General features: G+C 55.1%; 3 protein-coding genes across 9 annotated transcripts in view; 2 read left to right on the top strand and 1 right to left on the bottom strand.

The window, feature by feature from the left end:
- ACSF2 (acyl-CoA synthetase family member 2) overlaps positions 1-17,770 on the top strand; it is a 51,899-nt gene extending 34,129 nt beyond the window's left edge. For both annotated transcript variants that reach the window (XM_017853881.1, XM_017853880.1), the window contains 15 exons: positions 3,902-4,097; positions 4,468-4,596; positions 4,860-4,913; positions 5,401-5,519; positions 5,637-5,802; positions 6,369-6,464; positions 6,606-6,763; positions 7,029-7,120; positions 7,427-7,503; positions 14,156-14,263; positions 15,549-15,700; positions 16,781-16,922; positions 17,010-17,120; positions 17,315-17,383; positions 17,617-17,770. In XM_017853881.1, the coding sequence (XP_017709370.1) occupies positions 3,902-4,097; positions 4,468-4,596; positions 4,860-4,913; positions 5,401-5,519; positions 5,637-5,802; positions 6,369-6,464; positions 6,606-6,763; positions 7,029-7,120; positions 7,427-7,503; positions 14,156-14,263; positions 15,549-15,700; positions 16,781-16,922; positions 17,010-17,120; positions 17,315-17,383; positions 17,617-17,667 (1,720 nt within the window). In that variant the 3' untranslated portion in view covers positions 17,668-17,770. The remainder of the gene's footprint in view (positions 1-3,901; positions 4,098-4,467; positions 4,597-4,859; positions 4,914-5,400; positions 5,520-5,636; positions 5,803-6,368; positions 6,465-6,605; positions 6,764-7,028; positions 7,121-7,426; positions 7,504-14,155; positions 14,264-15,548; positions 15,701-16,780; positions 16,923-17,009; positions 17,121-17,314; positions 17,384-17,616) is intronic.
- Positions 7,701-12,631, bottom strand: CHAD (chondroadherin). The gene is made up of 4 exons (XM_017853887.1): positions 11,207-12,631; positions 8,913-9,076; positions 8,500-8,645; positions 7,701-8,255 (listed from the first exon to the last, which is right to left on the bottom strand). The coding sequence occupies exons 1-3, from the start codon at positions 11,978-11,980 to the stop codon at positions 8,504-8,506; spliced, it is 1,080 nt and encodes a 359-aa protein (XP_017709376.1). The 5' UTR covers positions 11,981-12,631; the 3' UTR covers positions 7,701-8,255; positions 8,500-8,503.
- A 3,540-nt stretch (positions 17,771-21,310) lies between the features above and the next one.
- Positions 21,311-22,518, top strand: part of RSAD1 (radical S-adenosyl methionine domain containing 1) — a 28,253-nt gene continuing 27,045 nt past the window's right edge. For all 6 annotated transcript variants that reach the window (XR_001881822.1, XR_001881824.1, XR_001881823.1 and 3 more), the window contains exons 1-2: positions 21,311-21,679; positions 22,287-22,420. Coding sequence is in view for 2 of the 6 variants with exons in the window: in XM_017853886.1 (XP_017709375.1) it covers positions 21,545-21,679; positions 22,287-22,420 (269 nt within the window). In the remaining 4 variants the exon portion in view is untranslated. The remainder of the gene's footprint in view (positions 21,680-22,286; positions 22,421-22,518) is intronic.

Raw genomic sequence — 22,518 nt, 5'->3', positions numbered from 1 at the left:
AAAAAAAAAAAAAAAAAAAAAAAAAGTGCCTGGTGGCCGGGTGCAGTGGCTCACACCTGTATTTCCAGGACTTTGGGATGCCAAGGTGGGAGAATCACTTGAGCCCAGGAGTTTGAGACCAATCCTGGCAATATAGTAAGACTCCATCTCTACCAAAAAATAAAATAAAATAAAATTAGCTGGGTGTGGTGGCACACATCTGTAGTCTCAGCTACTTGGGAGGCTGAGGTGGGAGGACTGCTTGAGTTTGGGAGGTCGAGGCTTCAGTGAGCCATGGTTGCACCACTGCACTCTAGCCAGGATGACAAAGTGAGATCCTTTCTCAAAAACGAACAAACAAACAATGAAAAAAAAAAAAAGGCCCCTGGGAAGTCCAGGTGTCACACCCTATACCCAGGACTGCGTGTCCTCACTGGCCTGCTCTAGGTAACAGTTTCTGAGCTCTTACTCAGACCTAGGTGGGAATGTGAACAGAGCAAATTCTGTTCCCATAGAAGGTGTGCTCTGGTTTCCAGACCTTCCAGGCCATCATTGGATATGTGCTCGGCCTGGTAGACTCCAGGTAGAAGCTCCAGGGGCCCCCTATGCTGAGGACCACACTCTTGCAGGAGGATGTGGAGGTTTGGAGGGACATGCAGCATCTTCCTTCATCAGTAGGGGGCTGGGAAGAGGACCACTTTTCCACTCTAGACCTCTGCAGATCTCAGTAGACCCTGAGGACCCACAGATTTCATAGACATGTGGAACTGAGTGAAATTACAAGGGTGAAAAGCAGGAGGAGCTGAGGTTGGTAGTTGAGATGTGGGGAGTGTGGGGAAAGAAACCCCACTCTGTCCCATGTATCCCTGGAGAGAGAGTAGGTTATCTTCCTTTTGTTCTCTTCCTTACTGAATAGTCTTAATCTGAGAGTTGAAATGATTTGTTTACATACCTTTCTCTTCTTACCACACTGTGACTACTTAGAGGGCTGGAAGCAGTGTCTTATCCATCCCTGTATCCCTAGCACCTGGCACAGGGCTGGCACACAGTAGGTGCTCACTAAAGCTTGCTTGAATAGATGAGTCAAAGACAGTTGGGGTGGCTTAGATTGCCAAGAGAGTGGTTGTCAAAGTGTGGTTCATAGAATCCTTCTCATCCAGGCCCACTTCAGAATCACATGGGATTCTGTTAAAAATTCAGATTCCCCCGGTCCACTCCCCAGAAGCTCTGCAATGAGTAGGCATTGCAGGGACCCAGGAAACTGCATTCTTTGTGAGATCCTGAGATGATTCCGAAGCAGATCTCCATGGACCACATCCTGAAAAACTGTCCCTTGGAGGAGGGAGTGACACTGGTTGAGAAGGTTCCTTCTGATGTCCCTGGAGGGACAAGGGAGGGATCAGCCCATCAACACAGATCCTGGTTCCAACATCCATCCATCCCTCTTCACTTCATAAATGATGTGGGTCCATTTGGGCCCATGGGTGGAGAAAACCCCAACCCCAGCACCTGGAGTATGGGGGCTCTCCTCATTCTTCCAGGCCTAATGTCCTCTGCTCTGGGCCCTTTGGTTTCAGCTGGGTTCAAGTTCCAGTCACTCCTCCCATTCTCACAGCACTCCCTCTCATTTTCTGTGCTCCAGCCACAGAGACAAGCTCTCCTCTGCTGGAAATGCCCTCCTCTCCCTTCTCTGATGATGAACACTTCCTCACCCTTCAGCTCTCAGCTTAGGCATAACTTTCTTAAGGGAGTTTTCCTTGGAGCCCCAGGTGATCCCATATTCCCTCTTACAGGTGCTCCTAGGACCATGGTCCCTTCCTTATCTCAGCTTTCTAAACATACATTCATCATTACTAAGGTTGACTGCACTCCTCTCTTTCTGACCAGACCCTTAGCTCTGCAAGGACAGGGACTGTTTTTGGTTATGTTCATTTTTTAGCATTGGGCCTTCTCTGTGGTGGGTGTTTACTAAATATTTGTTGGAGGAATAAATGTTAGCTAATTACTCTGTAGGGCTGAGGAGGCCATAGTGCGGGTGGCCCCAGGACCCAGGTCTAAGAGAGGCTACCTTAACCCAGCTTTGAGGGGACAGAGAATGGGCCTCAGATGGGCTGGGGATCCCCCCCCCACAGTCTGCCTCATGGCTCCCATTTCCTGATTTTCTAGGCTGTTCCCACCCATGAAGAGCTAATATGTCTAATTTTCCCAGAGACAGGGAGCTTCTTAGAGGAAGGACTATGGCTTGTTCTATCTCTAGTCCTAGCATAGTACTTGGCACATATGGGTGCTCACTGAATGTGTGTTGAATGCGTGGTCGATAAATGCCATAAATGGACGGTAAAATGCCTGTTGATTACAGAGCACTTCAGCCTTCCCAGAGCACCTTTGCAGGCCTGTTCACACTTGAACCTCATGGCCCCCCTATGGAATAGGCAAGGCAGTCTGTTCATCCCCTTCTAGCCAAAGAGTAAACAGATAACTTGCCAGGTCTCACTGGGTTTTGTTGGTTTGTTGTTTGAGACGGGGACTCTGTCACCCAGGCTCAAGTGCAGTGGTGCAACCATGACTCACTGCAACCTCTGCCTCCCAGGCTCGAGTGATCCTCCCCCCTCGACCTCCAGAGTAGCTGGGACTAAGGCATGCGCCACCATACCTGGTTAATTGTTAAAAATGTTTCGTAGAGACAGGGTTTCCCTATATTGCCCAGGCTGGTCTCGAACTCCTGGGCTCAAGTGATCCTCCTGCTGCAGCCTCCTAAAGTACTGGCATTACTTTACAGGTGTGAGCAGCCGTGCCCGGCTCAGGTGCCACAGTTAATAAAAGGTGAGGAAAGTTCAGTGGAGCAGTAATGGAAGTGCACGTTCTCCTCCAGCTTGACGTGCCCTTACTTGGGGGTCGTTTCTTACCTGGCAGGGCTGGGAGGAGATGGGTAGTTCCTGAAAGGCTGATGGAGAAAAGTGGGGAGTAGGTTACTACTCCCGTGACTGCCCAGACCTCTACCCAGACCTGTGTCCACCTGTGCCCTGAGATGGATAGGCAGCCACATGTGAGAGGTGAAGAGTCCCAGTCCCAGACTAGAACCCAAGCCAGGTCCTGAGCTGGCTGCTTCCTCCACTTGACATCCTCAGCTCAGTACTCTCAGGCTCTTGGTGCCCCTTGCTTGTCTGACATCTGGCCCCTTTTCCTTAACTGGCTGCTTTCAGCCAGCTTCTTAATTCCCTGGAGACCGAAACTGCCTGCCTTGTGACATCATCTGAGAGTGGGAGCTGGAGCCCAGGTGCCATTTGGCGTATAGGGGCTTTCTGCTTCATCTGCAGGTGCCCAGGATCTTGTAGCACCTGGCACTGGACACCTACAGGCCTGTGGAATAACAGGGGCCTCCCAGCTGCCTCTCAGGGCCTCCATCTGCCCTCTCCTTTATTCCTTTCCTATTCTGTCTTTGGCTTTCAGGCCCTCAGGAGAAAAACTGGCCCACTAAGGAGCCTAAAATCCTAAGGCCTTGGATTCCAGCCCTGGGTCCAGGCACAGCTTCCCTGGTTCCTTAGGAAGGACCCCAGTGACCTGTTTATTCTCCAGGAGGCAGGGCCTGGGGGCGAAGGCATGGTCCTGCTTTGTAAGATGTGTCTGCGCAGGCAGGCTCTCCCAGGCTTCGCTAGGGCATCTCACCTTTCCCCTGAAGGTGAAGGAGGGCCCTTTGCTCCAGCTTGGTGTAACCTTGTCCCTGTCCTGCTGCCTTGGGATTAGGCTTGAGGCTGGGAAAAGGGTCTGGGGGATTTTAGGCTTACAGGAAGATCTGGAGAAAACCTAGTGGTTTCTAACACGTTGTCAGCAGCCTACCCCCTGACTTGACTGAGTGTGCCATGCCCTTGGTTCCAGGGAGGCTGATCTGGGACAGTCAAACTCATAGCTCCTCTCCCTACAGTTCCAGAGAGGTGGATCACATGGCTCCCCTGCCCGCTGGAGGCCTCAGCTACGTTCAAGGGTGCACCAAAAACCATCTTATCAGCAAGACTGTGGGCCGGTGCCTGGAGGCCACAGCACAGAGGGTCCCAGAACGAGAAGCCTTGGTCGTCCTCCATGAAAACGTCAGGTTGACCTTCGCCCAACTCAAGGAGGAGGTGGGTCCTGACCTGGAAACCTCAAAGTGGGCAGGTGCTAGTTCCCAAGCTGCCCTCGCTGGGCAGAACCAGGAGCGTGGGCACCTGGCTATGGGGCAGTGTGCTAGGGCTGCCAGAGAATCCCAAAGGATGGCAGGAGAAGGAGACAGGACTGAGGCACAGGGGGTCCAACACCTCCTGTATCAGCAGCTCCTGGAGCACTTGTTAACTATGCAGGCTCCAGGGCAGACCCACTGAGGCTGGGAATCTGCCTGTCCCTTTGTCCCCAGTGATTCTGATAAGAACTCCCGGGCTAAGGGCTGAGGGTGGGCGTCTTGGGCCCCTTCTTGCTTGCCCCATCTCACCCCTTGTGCCCCATCTTTTACACCAGGTGGACAAAGCTGCTTCTGGCCTCCTGAGCATTGGTCTCTGCAAGGGTGACCGGCTGGGCATGTGGGGACCTAACTCCTATGCGTGGGTGCTCATACAGTTGGCCACTGCCCAGGCGGGCATCATTCTGGTGAGGAGGGGCTTGCTTGGCACAGCTGGGTGTGCGTGGGGGAACATCATTCAAGGGGAGCCCCTCAGGCCCTCAGCCCCCAGGACCAAACCAGTGCCTGGTTGGTTTCAAACCAGGTAGTGCTTTCTCCTGAGGCCCACCAAGGAGGCCTCCGGGAGTTAGAGGGGTGTAGAGCACTGCCTCTATGCCTCCTGGGGGTAGAGGGGCAGCAGGAGGGACAGGGTCTGCCCAGAATACTGATATGCCCTCACCGCTTCCACCAGGTGTCTGTGAACCCAGCCTACCAGCCTACGGAACTGGAGTATGTCCTCAAGAAGGTACAGCTCATTTGTCAGGGAGGGGCCCGGCTGGGGCCTGGCACAGGGGGCTGCACAGACTCTGCTTGTCACAGAGTCTGATGGTGTGAGCTAGGGCATGCGTGTGTGGGTGACATGCAGAGTGTCCTTCCTTAGGTCATAGATGGTTGGAAGGTGGCCCCAACTCCATGGAGAGGGTGGTTGGTCAAACACAAACCTGGCGTGAGTGTGCAGGGACGGGGGCATGTGTCTGTCAGGGCAGAGGTGTATGTATGCGTGTGTGTCCATCCTCATATGCAATACATATGTGTCTCAGGGTGTGGTGTGTGTGTCTTGGGGTTGGTTCATGTGTGCATTTGTCTTGCAGTGTGGGGCCTGGGAGTGTGCTGGAGGTGTGTGTGTCAGAGGCGGGTGCCTTTGTATGAGAGCAACTGATTAGTGAGGAATCCCCCAGAGCTCTAGTCTGAGGCTCCCTGTTGACTGCAGGTGGGGGACTCCCCTTCCACAGGTGGGCTGCAAGGCCCTTGTGTTCCCCAAGCAATTCAAGACCCAGCAATACTACAACATCCTGAAGCAGATCTGTCCAGAGGTGGAGAATGCCCAGCCAGGGGCCTTGAAAAGTCAGAGGTGGGTGTGTCCCGGGTTAGTGGGTGGTGTGTCATTGAGCATCCCTGATTCCTTCACTTACTACCCACCCTGCCCCCTCCCTCAGCCCCTGTCTCTCACCATCCTCCCCACCCCCAGGCTCCCAGATCTGACCACAGTCATCTCAGTGGATGCCCCTTTGCCGGGAACCCTGCTCCTGGATGAAGTGGTGGCGGCTGGCAGCACAAAGCAGCATCTGGAACAGCTCCAGCACATCCAGCAGTTCCTGTCCTGCCATGACCCCATCAACATCCAGTTTACCTCGGTAGGGCAGAGGTCTCCAGGCCCCAAGCCCAGGTGGACACATGCCCCCTGCCTCTGTGACACTTCCGCGGGGATGGGGAGACAGCAGAGAGTAGGCATTCTTTACTGAGACTGGCCTTCAGCTGTCCTCTCTGCCCTGGAAAATATCAGCACCTGGTATCCTTGTCACATTTCCTCCCCCAGCCCCCTGTCCTCTCCACTCCAGCCCTCTTGTTCCCGGTGCAGTGGCAGATTCACTGAACCAACACAGGTTAGAACTGCTAGAGGCTGCCCCTCATTTAGCTGATGGGGAATCAGAGACCCAGAGAGAGAATATGCCCAAGCCAGCTTGTGGGTGGCAGAGTTCTCTGGGCCATATAGGTGGCATGAGAACGGAGACCTTATCTTCTGCATTGCTGGACCCTGACACCTGGCATTGTGGTAGACCTTTTGCAAATATACTGAACAGATGGATCTGGGGCAACAATCCCTGTCTCCTGATTCCCGGTCCAGTGCTCTTCAAGGCAGTGGCCCAGGGTGGGAAGGAGATGAGAAGGAGACCAAGCCATGCCCTGCTTGCCTTGTCAGGGGACAACAGGCAGCCCCAAGGGGGCCACCCTCTCCCACTACAACATTGTCAACAACTCCAGCATATTAGGAGAGCGCCTGAAACTGCATAAGAAGGTGAGGCGGCTCTAGGCCCAGGGCAAGGCTGCAGAAGGGGTGGCTCAGGCAGGGGTGGGGGGCTGGCTGGGCTCCCCTTGCCAGCTAGAGGAACTGGCTTCTGGTTCCAAGACAGACCCAGCCTCCTGTCTCCATCACCAGACACCAGAGCAGTTGCGGATGATCCTGCCCAGCCCCCTGTACCATTGCCTGGGTTCTGTGGGAGGCACAATGATGTGTCTGATGTACGGTGCCACCCTCATCCTGGCCTCTCCCGTCTTCAATGGCAAAAAGGCACTGGAGGCCATCAGCAAAGAGAGGTGGGCACTGGTGAACAGGCTACTTGTAGGCTGATAAAACCCTCTTGTTCCTCACTCCTGGGCCCTGACACCTTTCCGAGCTGCCTCCTCCCTCCAGCCAGGAGACTGGGGATGGGGACAGTGGAGGACCCCAAGGAGAGGACCAGTTCCTGCCTCAGGAGCTTCTCCTGCCTGTTCCCTTTGCTGCAGTTTCATGGTGGGGTGGGTGAGAAGAGGGAGTTCCCTTCCACTTCCAAGCCTAATTTCGAGACCTCCTCCTATACAGAGGCTCCTTCCTGTATGGTACCCCCACGATGTTCGTGGACATTCTGAACCAGCCAGACTTCTCCAGTTATGACATCTCGACCATGCGTGGAGGTGGGGTGGGGCCAAGGGTAGCCAGGCTTGGGGAGGGGGCTGCTTCCCCTACAGGAATGGCCTGGGTCAGTTAGCTCCCAGTCTTTTATTTAGGGGGCAGGAAGGACACTGTAAAAATGTGGGTGGGAGGGAGGGAGATCCCCAGTGTCCCGGGACACCAGTCCAGGGCCAGCTGCCAGGTGTAGGAAAGGCTCGGGGTCAGGGGAGAAAAGGGAAGGTTCCTCCCTGGAACGAGCTGTAGGTAAAAGGACTCCACTGGGCCTGGAGAAGTGGGGAGCTGTGTCAGCCCCTCTCTCTGTGATTCAGGTGTCATTGCTGGGTCCCCTGCACCTCCAGAGTTGATCCGAGCCATCATCAACAAGATAAATATGAAGGACCTGGTGGTGAGTGGTGACCGGGGCCCGGGCTGTGGGCAGGCCAGGCCTGGGATGACAACAGATTGACAGGCATGGGGATGAGCCCAGGCCAGATGTTCAAAGGCGACCCTTGCAGCCAGCCCTCCCTCCAGAAAGCAGATGTGATAAAAGATAGTCTGACCTCATCAGCACCTGGTGGGTGAAGGAAATAGGTGGCAGGGGACTAAATATCATACATACATACATTTATATTTATAGAAATCTCAGGAAGAAATTGCAGCATGGGAAGACGGGCAGCAAAGCACCGATGTCCTGCTAGAATGTCCTGGCAGTTGGGGGCTGGCAGAGTTGGGGCATGGGCTTTAAAACCCTTTCTGGAAGCAAGGGGTGGGGCAAGGACCTGATGATTGTTGCCACGTGGCAGGGAAAGAGGAACAGAGGAAGGATGATCCTGAAAGGGTGGCCATCCTGATGACCAACCCGTTGTGGTTCTGATTGACTTGGGGGGGTCTCAGCAACAGCTTCTCTGAGAGGAGCTGGAGGGTGGGGAAAGCATGATGGCTGGGGAGGGGCTCAGCCTTCCTTCTCCCCAGGACATTGCTGAGTGGAGCTGGGTTGGTAGTGGAGTGCCCGAGGCCCCCTGCCAGGACGTGTCTAGGTGTGGGCAGCTCTGTGCATCAGCAGAGGCTGTGGGGAGAAGGTAGGGGTGGAAATGGGAAGGTCAGTAGTCTCTCCGGTGGAAGGCAGTGGCCAGTCACCAGGACTGGCTGAGTCAGAACCTGCAAGGAGGCAAGGATCGATGTCAGTACTCCAGCAACCCAGATAATGCTTGGAGAAAATGATGGAAGTCCTGGGCAGGAGCTTTTCCTCCCTTTGAAAGGGGCCCCAGTCCTCCCCTCCTCTCTCTCTAAAAATGGAGGGTCTGCCTGCCCCTCCAGTGGGAAGGGGTACCCTGGAAGATACCAGCTCACTTGCTGGAATCACCAAAGAGGGATATAGGGGACCTGTTTACCCAGCCCCCACCTGTTTAATGGCGGCCAGCTTTCTTGGACCTCTTGGTAGGGAACTTGCAGCTGCGGAAGGCGTCCGTGTCACGGATGTGTTGGCCCTTGAACTTGGCAGGTGAGGCACAGGTGGCATCTGGGCGGGAGGCCTTGGCTTCCAGCCACCTGGAGAGACAGAAACTTGCTGGGTCTGGGGAAGAAGGTGGGAGTGCTGAGGGGAAGGGCAGTGAACTATGGGACCAGGATTGACTTGGCCACAGGATAGTCTGAAGCTGTCATCTTCATTTTACAGATGGGGAAACTGAGGATCCCAGGGTCCCATGCCTATTAGGTAGCAGATCTAGGATGCATGTCCAACATGTCTTAGTGCGGGGCTAATGTGTCTCTATCACATGAGGGTGGGCTCTGGGAATGACATGGGGGTGTTCTTACCGCCGAAGACCCCGGAGCTGGCAGGTACACTTCCAGGGGTTGTTGGTAAGGGTGAGGGTCTCCAGGCTGTCGAAAGGGAAGTTGGAAGGCAGCTGGTTCAGGCGGTTGTTCTCCAAATGGGCGTGTTTCAGCGTGGTTACACCCAGGAAGGCACCATCTGAGAACTGGGGAGCAAGGTGGTCATGAGTGAATGAGAGAGCACCCGAGTGCCAGAGGGGCAGGGTCCTTCCCTGAACCTGAGCCATGGCGCTTGGAGGAGTTTCCCGGTTTTCAAAGCAGTGTGACCAAGTGGTCGCAGATGATCCAATCTATACAACCCTCTTTGAGACAGGTGGTGTTATTTTCTTTTCTTTTCTTTTCTTTTTTTTTTTTTTTTTTTTGAGACAGAGTCTTGCTCTGTTGCCCAGGCTGGGGTGCACTGGCACGATCTCAGCTTACTACAACCTCCACCTCCTGGGTTCACACCATTCTCCTGCCTCAGCCTCCCGAGTAGCTGGGACTACAGGCTCCCACCACCACACCGGACTAATTTTTTGTATTTTCAATAGAGACGTGCTTTCACCCTGTTAGCCAGGATGGTCTCGATCTCCTGACCTCATGATCTGCCTGCTTCGGCCTCCCAAAGTGCTGGGATTACAGGCTCAAGCCACCGCACCCGGCCAGGTTGTGTTCTTTTCAATATGCAAATTGGGAAACGGAAAAAGCGCTGTCCTTTGCCCTGGGTCACAGCAGTGGGTAAACAGTAGCCACAGGACCACACCCAGCTCCTCTTCCCCTGGCACCACAATCCCTGCACAAACACTGGGACTGTGGAGCTGCCAGAGTTTGGCCCCAGCAACCCAAACTGGTACATGGTGAACTTGGTCTGTGCTTAGTGGAGTGGGCAGTGGGCCCAGGCTCCCCACAGTCCCAGGGTCCTAGGACTTACCCCAGCTCTGTCCTCACTGCTCCCCCACTGCCAGCCAGACGCTATTTGTGAAGCCACCTTGGTGGAGCCTTTGGCCAGGTTGGACGGCTCCAGAGGAAATGTTCTATTGGTGCCCACACCTTTGCCCAGGCGCCACAATTCCTGTCTGGCCTCCCCTGCCCCAAACCAACCCGATTCGCCGCTCTGCTGCCCACTGAAAGACCACTCTGGCACTGGTGGGCCACAGGGGACTTCAACTTCAGCTGAGGAGAGGCAGGGCTGAAGGGCAGGCTTGAGCAGGCTCCATCTACCCAAACAAAGGTTGGCTGCTGCCCAAGTGAGATTCTGCCCACATCTCCACACCCGCGCCCTCTCCTGTGGCCCACATTGAGGTATGAAGGTCTCCAGTAACCAGACTCTCCTCTACCTTGTTGGTCCCCACCCACACCTCCTGGCTGAAGGCCCTGTACCAGGGTGATTTTTCCAGTCCCAGAGAAGGGATTCTGCTCGGATCCAACGTAGCCCCAGCTGGCCAGACACTGGGCACCCCAGGGGAGAAAGGAATGAGTGAGGAAGCAGACAGGAAATGGGTCTAGTGATGGGGGAGGGCAAAGGGCAGTCAGCAGTCTGGAGACAGTGAGGCATGCCGGTCTTCCCTATGGAGAGACACCTGGGGTCTTGTGCCAAGGATTGACAATAGTGGTCTTGCCTTTGCCCCTTCACGGAGCCCATGGGCATGATGTTTGCAGCCTGGGGGAGCCCTTGGTCCCATGCCTACTGAGCTGCAATGCACTTGAGAATGCAATGAATTGTGTCTGTGCGGCTTTGGGCAGGGGCCTCTGTGGGGCATGGAGAATGTCTTCCTCAGGCATTTGCTTCCCCTCACTCCCCAGTCCCCCACTCCCCCTTAGCACATATGCACAGCCCCCACCAGGAACAGGGTCTCTTTGTGGGCCTGATCTGCCCAGCTCCTCTAGAAGGCTCCTCAATAAACAAACCTTCCTTTATGGGGTGGTAGGTTTACTGGAGACGGGAAAACAGCAGAGGAGGGGTGGAAGGCCCAACAGGAAGAGGTGGCTGCTGCCCACAGTGGGGGGTTTAGGAGCACTGGAGATGGCCCTAGGGGGCCATTTGTGGGGCCAGGGCAGCCCCACTCCTTTTATATGTAAGAATCCTAGGAGGGCAGTGGCCGAGACTGGCAGCCAACAGGGATTAGGGTAGGGATGTGACAAGGTGAGGAAGGGAGGTGGCAGAGCTGTTCACCTTGGAGATAGCCAGAGGGACAGGGAACCTGGGGACAGGGGTTGGTGCCAGCTGTGGCTCTGGCTCCTGGGGCCTCCAGGAAGGGAAGAAGGAACCAGGGGAGAGCCCGCAGCCAGGAGCTCACCTTCTCTAGGTTCGTGTTGTCCAGCCAGAGGGTCTCCAGGTATCTGCCAAAGGACTGGAAGGCATTGTCCGGAATGCTTTTCAGGGGGTTGTGGGACAGCTTCAGCTCCTCCACCACCCGTAGCTTGCTCAGGGCAGCCGAGGGGTAGCTGGACAGCTGGTTCCTGTCCACGTGGAATTTGGCGAGGTTCTCCACGTCGTCCAGGGCCCCGGGCTGCAGGGAGCTCAGCGCGTTTTCGGACAGGTAGAGCCAGCGCAGGTCCTTGGCTCCCTGGAAGGCGCCTGCGCGCAGCTCACGGATTTTGTTGTTGTTAAGCTGCAAGATGAAGAGGTTGACCAGCGGGGAGAGCAACCCCCGGGGCAGCTCGGTGACCTTGTTGTGGTCCAGGTAGAGGTAGGTCAGCTCGGTCAGGTCGTCGAAGGCACCTGCGCGCAGCACGCGGATATCGTTATGGGACAGGTACAAGTAGATAAGCTGCTTGAGGCCGCGGAAGGCACCGGCGGCCACCTCGCGAATCTGGCAGTGCTGCAGGTGCAGCGACACGAGGTTCGGCATGGCCCGAAACGAGTTGGCAGCCAGCACCGGGAAGTTGTTGCGCTGTAGGTTGAGCAGCTTGGTCTTCTCTGATACCTTGGGGATCTTCTGCAGCCCCACCTTGTCGCAAATGACGTGCTGCAGGTCGCCGTGGCAGTGGCAGTTCTGGGGGCAGGCGGCCAGCGCCGGCAGCAGACCAGCCAGGAGGCCGAGGCTGAGCAAGAGCATTGGGCTGGCCATGGCCAGGACTCCTGGGGCCGGGGCTGGGGGCAGCAGCGGCGGCGGGGCGCAGGCAGCGGCGAGTCCTGGGCGCTTGGGTCTGCGGCCCTCTTTATACGGTGGCCCTGACCGCAGCCGGCAGCCGAGCCAGCTCCTACGTGGAGCATCGAGGCCACTGGGCTTAACTCGCTCGCGCCCAGAGATGCGCCCCCGCCCTCCACGGGGAAGGGGGCGGGGCCCTTCCCCAGCCGGCGACCGTGCATGGGGAGTGGGACCGTGGCCCCGAGCCCCGGCTCTAGCCCCCTGCTCTCCTGTGCTGCTCCTCTGCCTACCGCCTTTCCCGGGGCTTTTCTGGGAAGGGGGAATGGTTATGTCTGGAGCCCCGAGTTTACATCATAGAGAGGGAGGCGTTCCCTGAACTTATTTGTTTGCTCAAGTTTGAGCCTCCACGCCGCACCATCCACACACGCTCGGCCGGGTGCCCTGGATGCGAGGCGGGAGGAAGCAGGACCGGACAGCCGGACGCGTCTCCCCGCGGTGGGCCAGCTGGCGGCGCTTTAATGGGGTGCTTGTGCGGCGCCGGCCGAGCGTGAGAGCCGCCCCGGCGTCAGGCTCCCACTTCGGACTCATCGAAGTTGGTCCTGGGGAGACCCGAGCTCTTTCCCCACCCTGGTGCGCGCCCCCACCCCTCTCTCCCAACCCTGCTTGCGCCCCCATCCCCTTTTTCCACAGCTGAAGGCTAAGCAAAAAAAGTGGGAACTCGGGGAGGGTGGCCAACGGGAATGGCAAACACACCTGGAAACCACAGGCCACAAGCACAGTCTCACCATCCTCCCTCCTTCATCGCCCCGAAATATCCCCATCCCTCATCCCCAACCCTAGTGGTCAGGACCCGCCCCTGAGGGGTCTCAGGGTGGCGGCTGAGTGGCGCCGAGGTGTACTTGGCAGAGGCCACATTCGGGCAGTGGCCCCAGGACTGTGAGGACGAGTGCGGGAGGGGGCGGGGCAGGTCGAAGGACCAGCACTGGACGGCTCTGGCTGCCAGACCCTAAGTTCTGTGGGCAGTCCCGCCCCAGCCCGCCAGATTTCTGTGTACCCACTTGCCAGCCACGATGTCCGGATTCCTGTGGAAAGGGGAGGGTGAACAGGCAGGGTCACAGCTCTGGCCTCAGGATGAGCTCCAAGCTGCCTGGCAAAGGATATTGTCTGTGAATGGTGGAGGGAGAAACCAGACCCCACATTGAACCAAACCCTAGTCCTGCCAGAGCCAGAGCAGCTGATATGGGGGAAGCTTGGTGTAGGGAGGAGGATGGATGAGATCTGGTGTCCGTTGATTAAAAGGGACCTAGGACATGCGGTAGCTAGCCTCTCTCCCCTTACCCAGTACCCTCGTGTTGGGGCCTGATTTCCAGCGCCTGCCCTTTTCCCAAACCTCTCTGCCCCTTGCCTCTAGGATAGGGGGGTCATACTTGGCCTAGACCATTCCTTGATGGTATTTAGGCTTCTCCAAGGCTGGCTTCTGGTTTTTCTGTTGCTCAGGCTTTCCAACCACTGGAAATGGGGAGGTGTTGGGGTTGCCACTGGTTTTTAAAATCACTGCTTAGGTTGTTTTTTATTTTGATGGAAATAAATTCACGGGAAACTCTCCAGAGCTTGGGGGATGCCTGCCCCAAGGCCAGGCACTTGTTCAGGGTTTGCGGAATGGGGAGGGGGGTGGGTTGTGTTTGTGCCACTCCTAGCTGGGCCAAGGCAGGCTGGCTTTCTCATCAAGTATATGGGGCCTTTGGCTTGGAAGCGAGGGGCAGGGGGTGTGGCCTGAAATCAGGAAGATGGGGTTAAGGCAGCCAGGGGATGGGGGAGAGAAGGGTGGGATGATGGTAATACTGGAGCCACAGGCACAGACAGGTGGCTGCTCCAAGGAAACGGGGCACTGAGAGAGCTCCAGCTGGAAGAGAATGGTGTCCCTGCTCTCAAGTTTCCTTCAGATCTGGGGCCCTGCAGAGATCTAGCTTGCTCACTCCCAGCATCTCTGCCTCCTGACCCCAGGCCCCTACCAATGATGTCTCTGTTTCCACCATTCAGCTGTCCTCCACTTTCCCTTTTCTTTTATGAATTCCTTCCCATTTCCCCAGATAGCTCACCCGATCCCTCTGCATGCGCTGAGCCCTCTTCAGGCACCCTTTCTGGACCCTCTAGGTTGCTTATGGAACCACAGAGAACAGTCCCGTCACATTCTCGAACTTCCCTGAGGACACTGTGGAGCAGAAGGCAGAAAGTGTGGGCAGAATTATGCCTCACACGGAGGTGAGCCCCTGACCAAGACTCCGAAGCCCCACCTCCCATCACCCAACTGGGGTGCACCCAGCTGGGACATCTGTTGCTTTTAGTGAGAGAGCCAAATGGCTCACTCAGGATGCCTAGAGCTCCCCAGCAGCAGCAGTGGTGTGCTAGGCCTGGCCTGGAGCGTTCTCTGTGGGCTAAGCATGAAAGGGGGAAAGCTGGAACAGTGGCTGTGAGTGGCTGCCAGCTGAACTTCTCTGCAGCCTCCCTTCCTGTCTGAGGTGTGTTTTTGCCAAGCCCACTGTCTGTTTCAGGGCAGCCAGGGTAGCCTCAAAGAGGAGCCAGAGCACAGAGAGTTTTCCTACATAGCTTCTTTTCCTCCAGTGGTCCCCGGCTCTCGCTTTAGCAGAGTTTCTCTTCTTGCTTGGCATAAACACTTCATTTCCCAAGCAGCCTATCCCTTTGGGGAGGTCCCTTTGCCCCTCAAAGGTTACCCCAGAGTGCATCTCAATCTTAAACGCCCAGCCATGCCTCCTTTCCTGCTCCAACACTGGGGCTGTGCCAGCTGGCTCCTGATTTCCCCTGCACCCTTCTGCTCCCGCCCCTAGGGGATTGCTGCCCCTGTGCACAAGTGGCTGCTTCCACTGGTGCTGACTGCTGTCCTGGTGTGAATATGCCCTGCCCTCTCGCCAGAGCAGCCCTGTACCCAGGGTTTGAGTAGGGATGTGAGCCCCCTCCCATGTGTCCTACAGCTGCACTGCCATTCTCACTAGGATGCTCACCTGGAAGGGAAACAGGGGCAGACATCACTCACCCCATTTCACAGATGCAGACAGGCACATGGAGGCTCGGCTTTCCTTGGCACGGTGGCCATGGCTCTTTGCTCTACCAGACTTTCAGACTCTGCCTCTTGTATTCACATGGTGTTGCCATGCCACCCTCTTTGGCTTATTTACTGCTTAATGGGAAGAGGAGACTCCCTTCTCCTCTGCAGTTTATAATTCTTCAGCTGGCTCTGCAGTCCACAGACCTCTTTCTTTGCAGCAGCTGCCTGCCTGCTCTGTTTCCTCAGCACTCCCAGCTTGGGCCTCAGCTCTTCTTTCATGCCCAGCTCAGGTCTCTGACCGGCTTTGGGTCGACTCTAGCCTTTGTCTCCCTTCTCTGGATGGGGATAGGCAGAGCCAGGGGGCCTCATTCCAGGTGGTTGAGTTGGGGGGCTGAGAGCAGGCAAAGCTCTCTCCATTTCTGAGGACCACCTATGCTGAAGTAAGAGGATAGGAAGCCCCAACCTGAGGCTGTCCTGTCCCAGGCCCGGATCATGAACATGGAGGCGGGGATGCTGGCAGAGCTGAACACGCCCGGGGAGCTGTGCATCCGAGGGTACTGCGTCATGCTGGGCTACTGGGGTGAGCCTCAGAAGACAGAGGAAGCAGTGGATCAGGACAAGTGGTATCGGACAGGGTGAGAAGGCAGGGCGGGTTGGAGGCTCTGGCTGCTGAGGGGAGGCTGGAGGTCTTGAGGCTGAGCTGGGAACATTAACCTGGCACCGTGAGGATGTGGGTATCAAGATGACCCCTCACATGCTGGAGACTTAATTTCCAAAATGTATATGGTGGGGATGATCATACATAGCACAGAAGAAATCAACTGGGTCATCATCCTACACCAGCAGCTGCAAAAGCTGAGTCCAGATTCAGTCACTCATTTGTTAGCTCAGCAAATTCTTATTAGAATTCCTTATGTGCTAGCACTGTTCTCGCTGCTGGAGGTCCAGAGGAAAGTAAGATGAGAAGTATCCTCTTTTTGGAGGAAAACAGATGATGCCTGACATCGATAAATAACACCAAGAAAATAGGCCAGGCACGGTGGCTCACACCTGTAATCCCAGCACTTTGGGAGGCCGAGGCGGGTGGATCACATGAGGTCAGAAATTCGAGACTAGCCTGGCCAACACAGCGAAACCCCACCTATACTAAAAATACAAAAATTAGCCAGGCATGGTGGCTCGTGCCTGTAGTCCCAGCTACTCGGGAGGCTGATGCAGGAGAATCACTTTAACCTGGGAGGTGGAGCTTGCAGTGAACTGAGAACGTGCCATTACACTCCAGCCTGCGCAACAGAGCAAGACTCTATCTCAAAAACAAACAAACAAACAAAAAACACCAAGAAAATAAAATAGGGTTATAGGAGAGAGAGTGGCTGTGGTGGGGAGGGGAGCTTCCCTTAGATTGAGTGGACAGAGATGTCAGGAGACATTTGAGTTAAGACCTGGAAAGAAGCCAGTCATGAAAAGCATATGTATAGATATGTTGAGAGAGAGAGAGAGAGAGAATATGTTATAGGTATTGGTTTGTATTTGTCTGCCTCCCCTCCCCTTACTAGACTATTAATTCCAGAGACTGTGTCTTGTTCCTGCTATGTCTCCCAGAGTCTAGAGCAGTGGAAGACACACAGTAGGTGGTCAATAAATGTTTCATGAGTGAGCAAGCAAGTGAGTGAACAAGGCAGAGGTGACAGGTCGCCCCTGGGCTTTCCTTACAGAGATATCGCCACAATGAACGAACAGGGCTTCTGCAAGATCGTGGGCCGCTCTAAGGATATGATTATCCGGGGTGGTGAGAACATCTACCCCGCAGAGCTCGAGGACTTCTTTCACACGCACCCGAAGGTGCAGGAAGTGCAGGTGAGGCACCCGGCTCAGGTGAGCCCCCAGAAACAGGAATCACACACGAACAAGGTGATGTCTGATACTTTTCCCTGGCCCTGGAAGGTCGTGGGAGTGAAGGACGATCGGATGGGGGAAGAGATTTGTGCCTGCATTCGGCTGAAGGACGGGGAGGAGACCACAGTGGAGGAGATCAAAGCTTTCTGCAAAGGGAAGGTGGGAGCCTCCGCCCAACTAAGCTGATGTTGCTCGGTTCTTTGTTCGCCCACTCCTCTGTCAACCAGCCTGGGGTGGGGGTTGCTCTGCCCTCGACGAAGCTGATTCCCAGCCAAGCCAGCCCCTGGTCCCCTTCCCATACCTCTGTGAGCTTGCCCAGCCTCACGCCTTACCTCCCTCCCTCTGGTCTGCAGATCTCTCACTTCAAGATTCCGAGGTACATCGTGTTCGTCACAAACTACCCCCTCACCGTTTCAGGAAAGGTGTGTAAGGTGAAGGAGACTGGGGAGGGCAGCCTGGGCTCTGGGGTCCCATGGGGCCCCACCTCTGTTTGCTTCAGCAATGGGTGTGGAGAGGCTGGCAGTAGGCTGACCAAGTCACCTAATCCTGGTTTGCCTGGGGCTTTCCCTGTCTTGGCACTAAAAGCCTGAGAAACCCCTTATTCTTGGGCATAGCAAGACGGCTGGTCACCCTAGCTCCTTTCTCTTTCCTCTAGATCCAGAAATTCAAACTTCGAGAGCAGATGGAACGACATCTAAATCTGTGAATAAAGAGGGAGGAAGGGTCTGCCCAGGCCCTCCTCCTGTCCATCCTCCGTACTCCCCTTGTCTGTCCTTGTGATTTGGCATAAAGAGCTTCTGTTTTCTTTGGCCTCTTGCTGGTGGGCTCTCTTGGCAGCTCCTATGGGATGGAGAAGGGAAGACACTGAGGGAAACTAGCACTTTCAGACCTCCTATTCCTTGTCATTGAGAGTGCAGAGCACCTTGATGTGGACTATCTACTTAATTTAACCCTCACCCTTGGTATCCCTTTGAGATCCCAACCCATTTTTGTTGTTGTTTTTTGAGACGGAGTCACCCAGGCAGGAGTGTAGTGGTGCAATCTCAGCTCACGCAACCTCTGCCTCCCAGATTCAAGTGATTCTCCTGCCTCACCCTCCCAGGTAGCTGGGATTACAGGTACCCACCACTACCCCCAACTAATTTTTGTATTTTTAGTAGAGGCGAGGTTTCACCATGTTGGCCAGGCTGGTCCTCAAACTCCTGACCTCAAGCAATCTGCCTGCCTCAGCCTCCCAAAGTGCTGGGATTACAGGCATGAGCCACTGTGCCTGGCCCCAATTTTTTATTTTAATATACTCTAATTTAATTCTTTTTCACATTGTTGCCAGATTAGTCTAGCAAGAAGTATTCTTTTATATATATATAACGGCTTGATTGAGATATAATTCACATACTATCCAGTTCACTCACCCCTCCCCCGTTTTTTAGAGACAGGATCTCATTCTGTCACCCATGCTGGAGTGCAGTGACATGATCATAGCTCACTGCAGCCTCAAACTCCTTGGCTCAAGCAGTCCTCCCACCTCAGCCTCCTGAGTAGCTGGGACTGTAGGAATGTGCCACCATGTCTTAACTAATTTTTAAACATCTTTTTGTAGAGACAGGATCTTGCTATTTTGCCCAGGCTGGTCTAGAACTCCTGGGCTCAAGCAATCCTCCTACCTCAGTCTCTCAAAGTGCTGGGACAATCCACCATTTAAAGTATAGAATTCAGTGGTCTTTAGTATATTCACAAATATGTATAACTATCACCACAATCAATCTTAAACATTGTCATCACCTAAGAAAGAAACCCCATACTCTTTAACTATTATCTCCCATCCCCAGCCCCCTTCCTCACCAACCAGCCTCATTTTTATTTTTTATTTGTTTTGATTGGTGAACCTGGGGCATCCCTAGTAGGCAGGGCCAGATAAAGCAGGTTGTACCTTGACCCAAGAAATAAAAACAGCTGGGTTCCAAAAGGCACATAGGTTCCCAGCTCACAGGAATGGAAACTTGCCTCTTGCCTGCCCCCTTACCTCCCAGCATGCCTGCCCCCTTACCTCCCAGCATGCCTGCCCCCTTACCTCCCAGCGTGCCTGACCCCTTACCTCCCACCGTGCCTGCCCAAAGCAGCAGCAGCCTCCTCTTAACTTTTTCAGAAATGAACATAGGTTTAAGGTACTTTCAGTACCAGTCTCTAGGCTAGGTATTTTCACATTATTTTCTCTCCAAATCTTCCCAACAATCCTATCAAGTAGCCATTGGTCCAACTTCACGAATGACCCAACAGAAACTCAGGGAGTTTCAGTATCTTGCTCAAGGTCGCACAGCTGGATCAGAACCCAGCTGTCTGTTAAGCAGGTTCACTGCACACTGGTTACCAACTTGTCAAAGTCCAGTGAGGTGAACACCCACAAGTTACATAACGCTGAGTCCAGTGAGGTAAACACAAGGGACATGCAGTGTGTTTATTACCTATAGGTAGACAGTAAGGGACAACAGAAGGCTGGGATTCATTTGGAGCTGGACCCCTAAGGCTCAGAAAAACTGCTGAGGCAGATGGGGGATGGACTGTTGTCTGCGCATGCCCGACTTTTTTTTGTTGGTTTGTTTGTTTTGAGATGGAGTCTCGCTCTTTTACCGAGGCTAGAGTGCAGTGGTGTGAACCCTGGGATTCAAGCAATTTTCCTGCCTCAGCCTCCCTAGTAGATGGGATTACGGGCGTGCACTACCATGTCCAGCTATTTTTTTATTTTATTTTTTTTTAGTAGAGACAGAGTTTCGCCATGTTGGCCAGGCTGGTCTTGAACTTCTGACCTCATGTGATCCACCCGCCTCAGCCTCCCAAAGTGTTGCGATAACAGGTGTGTGCCAACACACCCAGCCAGCCAGACTTGTACTGAAGCTGAGGGATCCCAGAAACCAGCCTGCCCTGTTTTTTGTTTGTTTGTTTGATACAGAGTCTCACTCTGTCTCCCAGGCTGGAGTGCAGTGGCACGATCTGGGCTCACTGCAACTTTGGCCTCCCAGGTTCAAGCAATTCTCCAGCCTCAGCCTCCCGGGTAGCTGGGACTACAGGTGTGCACCACCACGCCCGGCTAGTTTTTTGTATTTTTAGTAGACACGGGGTTTCACTGTGTTAGCCAGGATGGTCTCAATCTCCTGACATTGTGATCTGCCCTCATCGGACTCCCAAAGTGCTGGTATTACAGGAGTGAGCCACCTCGCCCAGCTTCCGCCCTGGGTTTTATACCCTGAGGCCATGTGACATGTTGGGCTGAAGTGCTGAAAGACATCCTTTTTCTAGGGGGACTGGAACAGAGCATGGCTGTGCTGGCCAGACCTTCCTTCCCTCAGGATGTTGCGTTCTCTGCACACTCTACAGTTTTATTTATTTATTTATTGAGACAGAGTCTTGCTTCGTCACCCAGGCTGGAGTGCAGTGGCATTGTCTCAGCTCACTGCAACCTCTGCCTCCCAGGTTCGAGGGATTCTCCCTGCTCAGCCTCCTGTGTAGCTGGGATTACAGGTGCCCACCACCACGCCTGGATAATTTTTGTATTTTTGGTAGAGACGGGGTTTCAGCATGTTGGGTAGGCTGGTCTTGAACTTGTGATCTCAAGTGATCTGCCCGCCTCGGCCTCCCAAAGTGCTGGGATTACAGGCATCTACAGTTATTCTTGAGAACTACAAGCAAGAAAGAAGGGGAGACCCAGGTCAGTTCAAGGCCACTGGGAGAACCGTCCTGCACGGCCTGCCTCTGAAGCCCATGATGTTTCTGCTTTGTGGGACAGTTCTTCAGGTGCCTGCTTCCCCAGGCCTTCCCCTGTGCTGTCTCTCCTGCACACACCATCTGACTGGCCTCCCAGTACGTACACCTCCAGATGCTTGGGTTGCCCTGACCCAAAACAGTCTACTCTCCCGGCCAAGCCAATTGCCCCTGGGATTTTCTGCTCCTCCAAGATCCAGCGCATAGCCCTGGTGGCGGTTCATGCCAGTACAATCCTTGGTTACTCCGGATACTGAGGCAGCAGGATCGCTTGAGGCCAAGGAGTTCAAGACCTCCCCTCTCCCAAATATTTTTAAATGAAATTAAAAGGAAGATCTAGCCCAAGTGCCTCTTCTCCCCTACTGACTCCCACACTCTTATAACAGATGACCTCACAGCACTGGGCGCACGGCTCTGGTGTCCAGCAGGCAAGGAATTAATTAAGCCTTGCCTGTCCTGGCCGGTTGGCTTACCTCTCTCCTGTCAGAATGCAACCTGGCTTTCTGCACCTAGATGTCCCCAGCGCCCAGTTCTGAGCCAGGCACGTCAAATGTCAAGGAATTGACTAAGAGCTCCTGGATAGGTCCGGGAACTCGCCCGGGCACACGGTGCCAAAAGGCAGGCAGCCCGCCCCGCGGGCTGGGTTAAGAACCGACAGGAGGCCGCGGTGAGCGCCCGGGCGCCCGACAGGTGGCGCCGCAGCCCCGGGCCCGGGCCCTCTCGGCGCGCGGTCACGCAGCCCCTCTTCCTTCCGCCGGCTCCGGACTCACAGTGAGCCCTGCGCGCATCTCTTACTCGGGTCTGTGCCCCGCGCCGCGGTGGGCGCCATGGTGCTCCCCGGAGCCCGGGCCCGCGGCTGGGCGGCAGCAGCCAGAGCGGCCCAGAGGCGCCGCCGCGTGGAGGGCGCAGGAGGGTCCCCGAGTCCTGAGCCTGCGGGCCGGCGCGCTGCGCTTTACGTACACGTGAGTAAGGGCGGGGGCGGAGCCCGCGGTGTGTGGCCGCAGCGGTGGCCGTGACCGTGGCGGTCCAAAACCCAGGTGGCGGCTTGTCACTCTATGAACCCGCCTGCCGTGTTTCCGTGCCCCCGTACGAGGTCTGGGATGGGACCCGGTGCCTTGGCAGGGAAATGACTTGGTACAGAAACCTGAAGTCTGCTTCTCACCAGCTCGGTGACTGACCAAATGGTTCAAATTTCACAACAGTTTTCCTCTTAGCAAGACAAATTTTTTAAAGAGCCGTGTTCTGATTCGGTAGCTGGGAAAATGGCCCGTAGGAAAATTGTATGAAAATTCTTTGATCCCAGAAAGAGCTTGGATTGCGTTCCTTCCTGACTTCTGCTGGTTGGAAGAGGCAGCGTAACAAATGTTGGAGTGAGCCTCAGTTTTCTCACACTGAAGTGGATATAATAACCCCAGTGCGACTGCCTTGGGGAGTTGTGTGGCTTAGATGTCCTAGCTACTGTGGAAGGACCTCGGGATGGGGGTGGGGATGGGATTGGGGATGTGTGCGACTAAACCCTGGAAGTGGCCAGGGCAGCTCTCACTGTGCACCTGCACCCACTGCCCCCAGTGGCCTTACTGCGAGAAGCGCTGCAGTTACTGTAACTTCAACAAGTACATCCCTCGCGGCGTAGAGGAGGCTGCCATGCAGAAGTGTCTGGTGACCGAAGCGCAGACGCTGCTGCGGCTCAGCGGGGTGCAACGGTGGGTAGTGGGGGCTGTAGGCAGCGTTTTGGGAATTATTTGGAGGAGTGGTGGGGGATAGGTGCAGGCATCCCTGAGGGCTCCCCCAGGTCTCATTT

The sequence above is a fragment of the Rhinopithecus bieti genome, unplaced genomic scaffold, assembly GCF_001698545.2.
Source record: "Rhinopithecus bieti isolate Rb0 unplaced genomic scaffold, ASM169854v2 scaffold_35856, whole genome shotgun sequence".
In the NCBI taxonomy this organism is placed as follows: Eukaryota; Metazoa; Chordata; class Mammalia; order Primates; family Cercopithecidae; genus Rhinopithecus; species Rhinopithecus bieti.
The sequence above is the reverse complement of the archived record's forward strand: the minus strand, read 5'-3'. Positions and strand labels throughout refer to the sequence as shown.

What these genes read in the sequence shown, in the direction of transcription:
- CHAD (XM_017853887.1), bottom strand. Translation starts at nt 11,980, where the DNA reads ATGGCCAGCCCAATGCTCTTGCTCAGCCTCGGCCTCCTGGCTGGTCTG. An exon ending in ACAACACGAACCTAGAGAAG is followed by an intron (nt 9,077 to 11,206) that starts GTGAGCTCCTGG and finishes CTTGCTCCCCAG; the next exon opens with TTCTCAGATGGTGCCTTCCT. An exon ending in CAGCTCCGGGGTCTTCGGCG is followed by an intron (nt 8,646 to 8,912) that starts GTAAGAACACCC and finishes CTGTCTCTCCAG; the next exon opens with GTGGCTGGAAGCCAAGGCCT.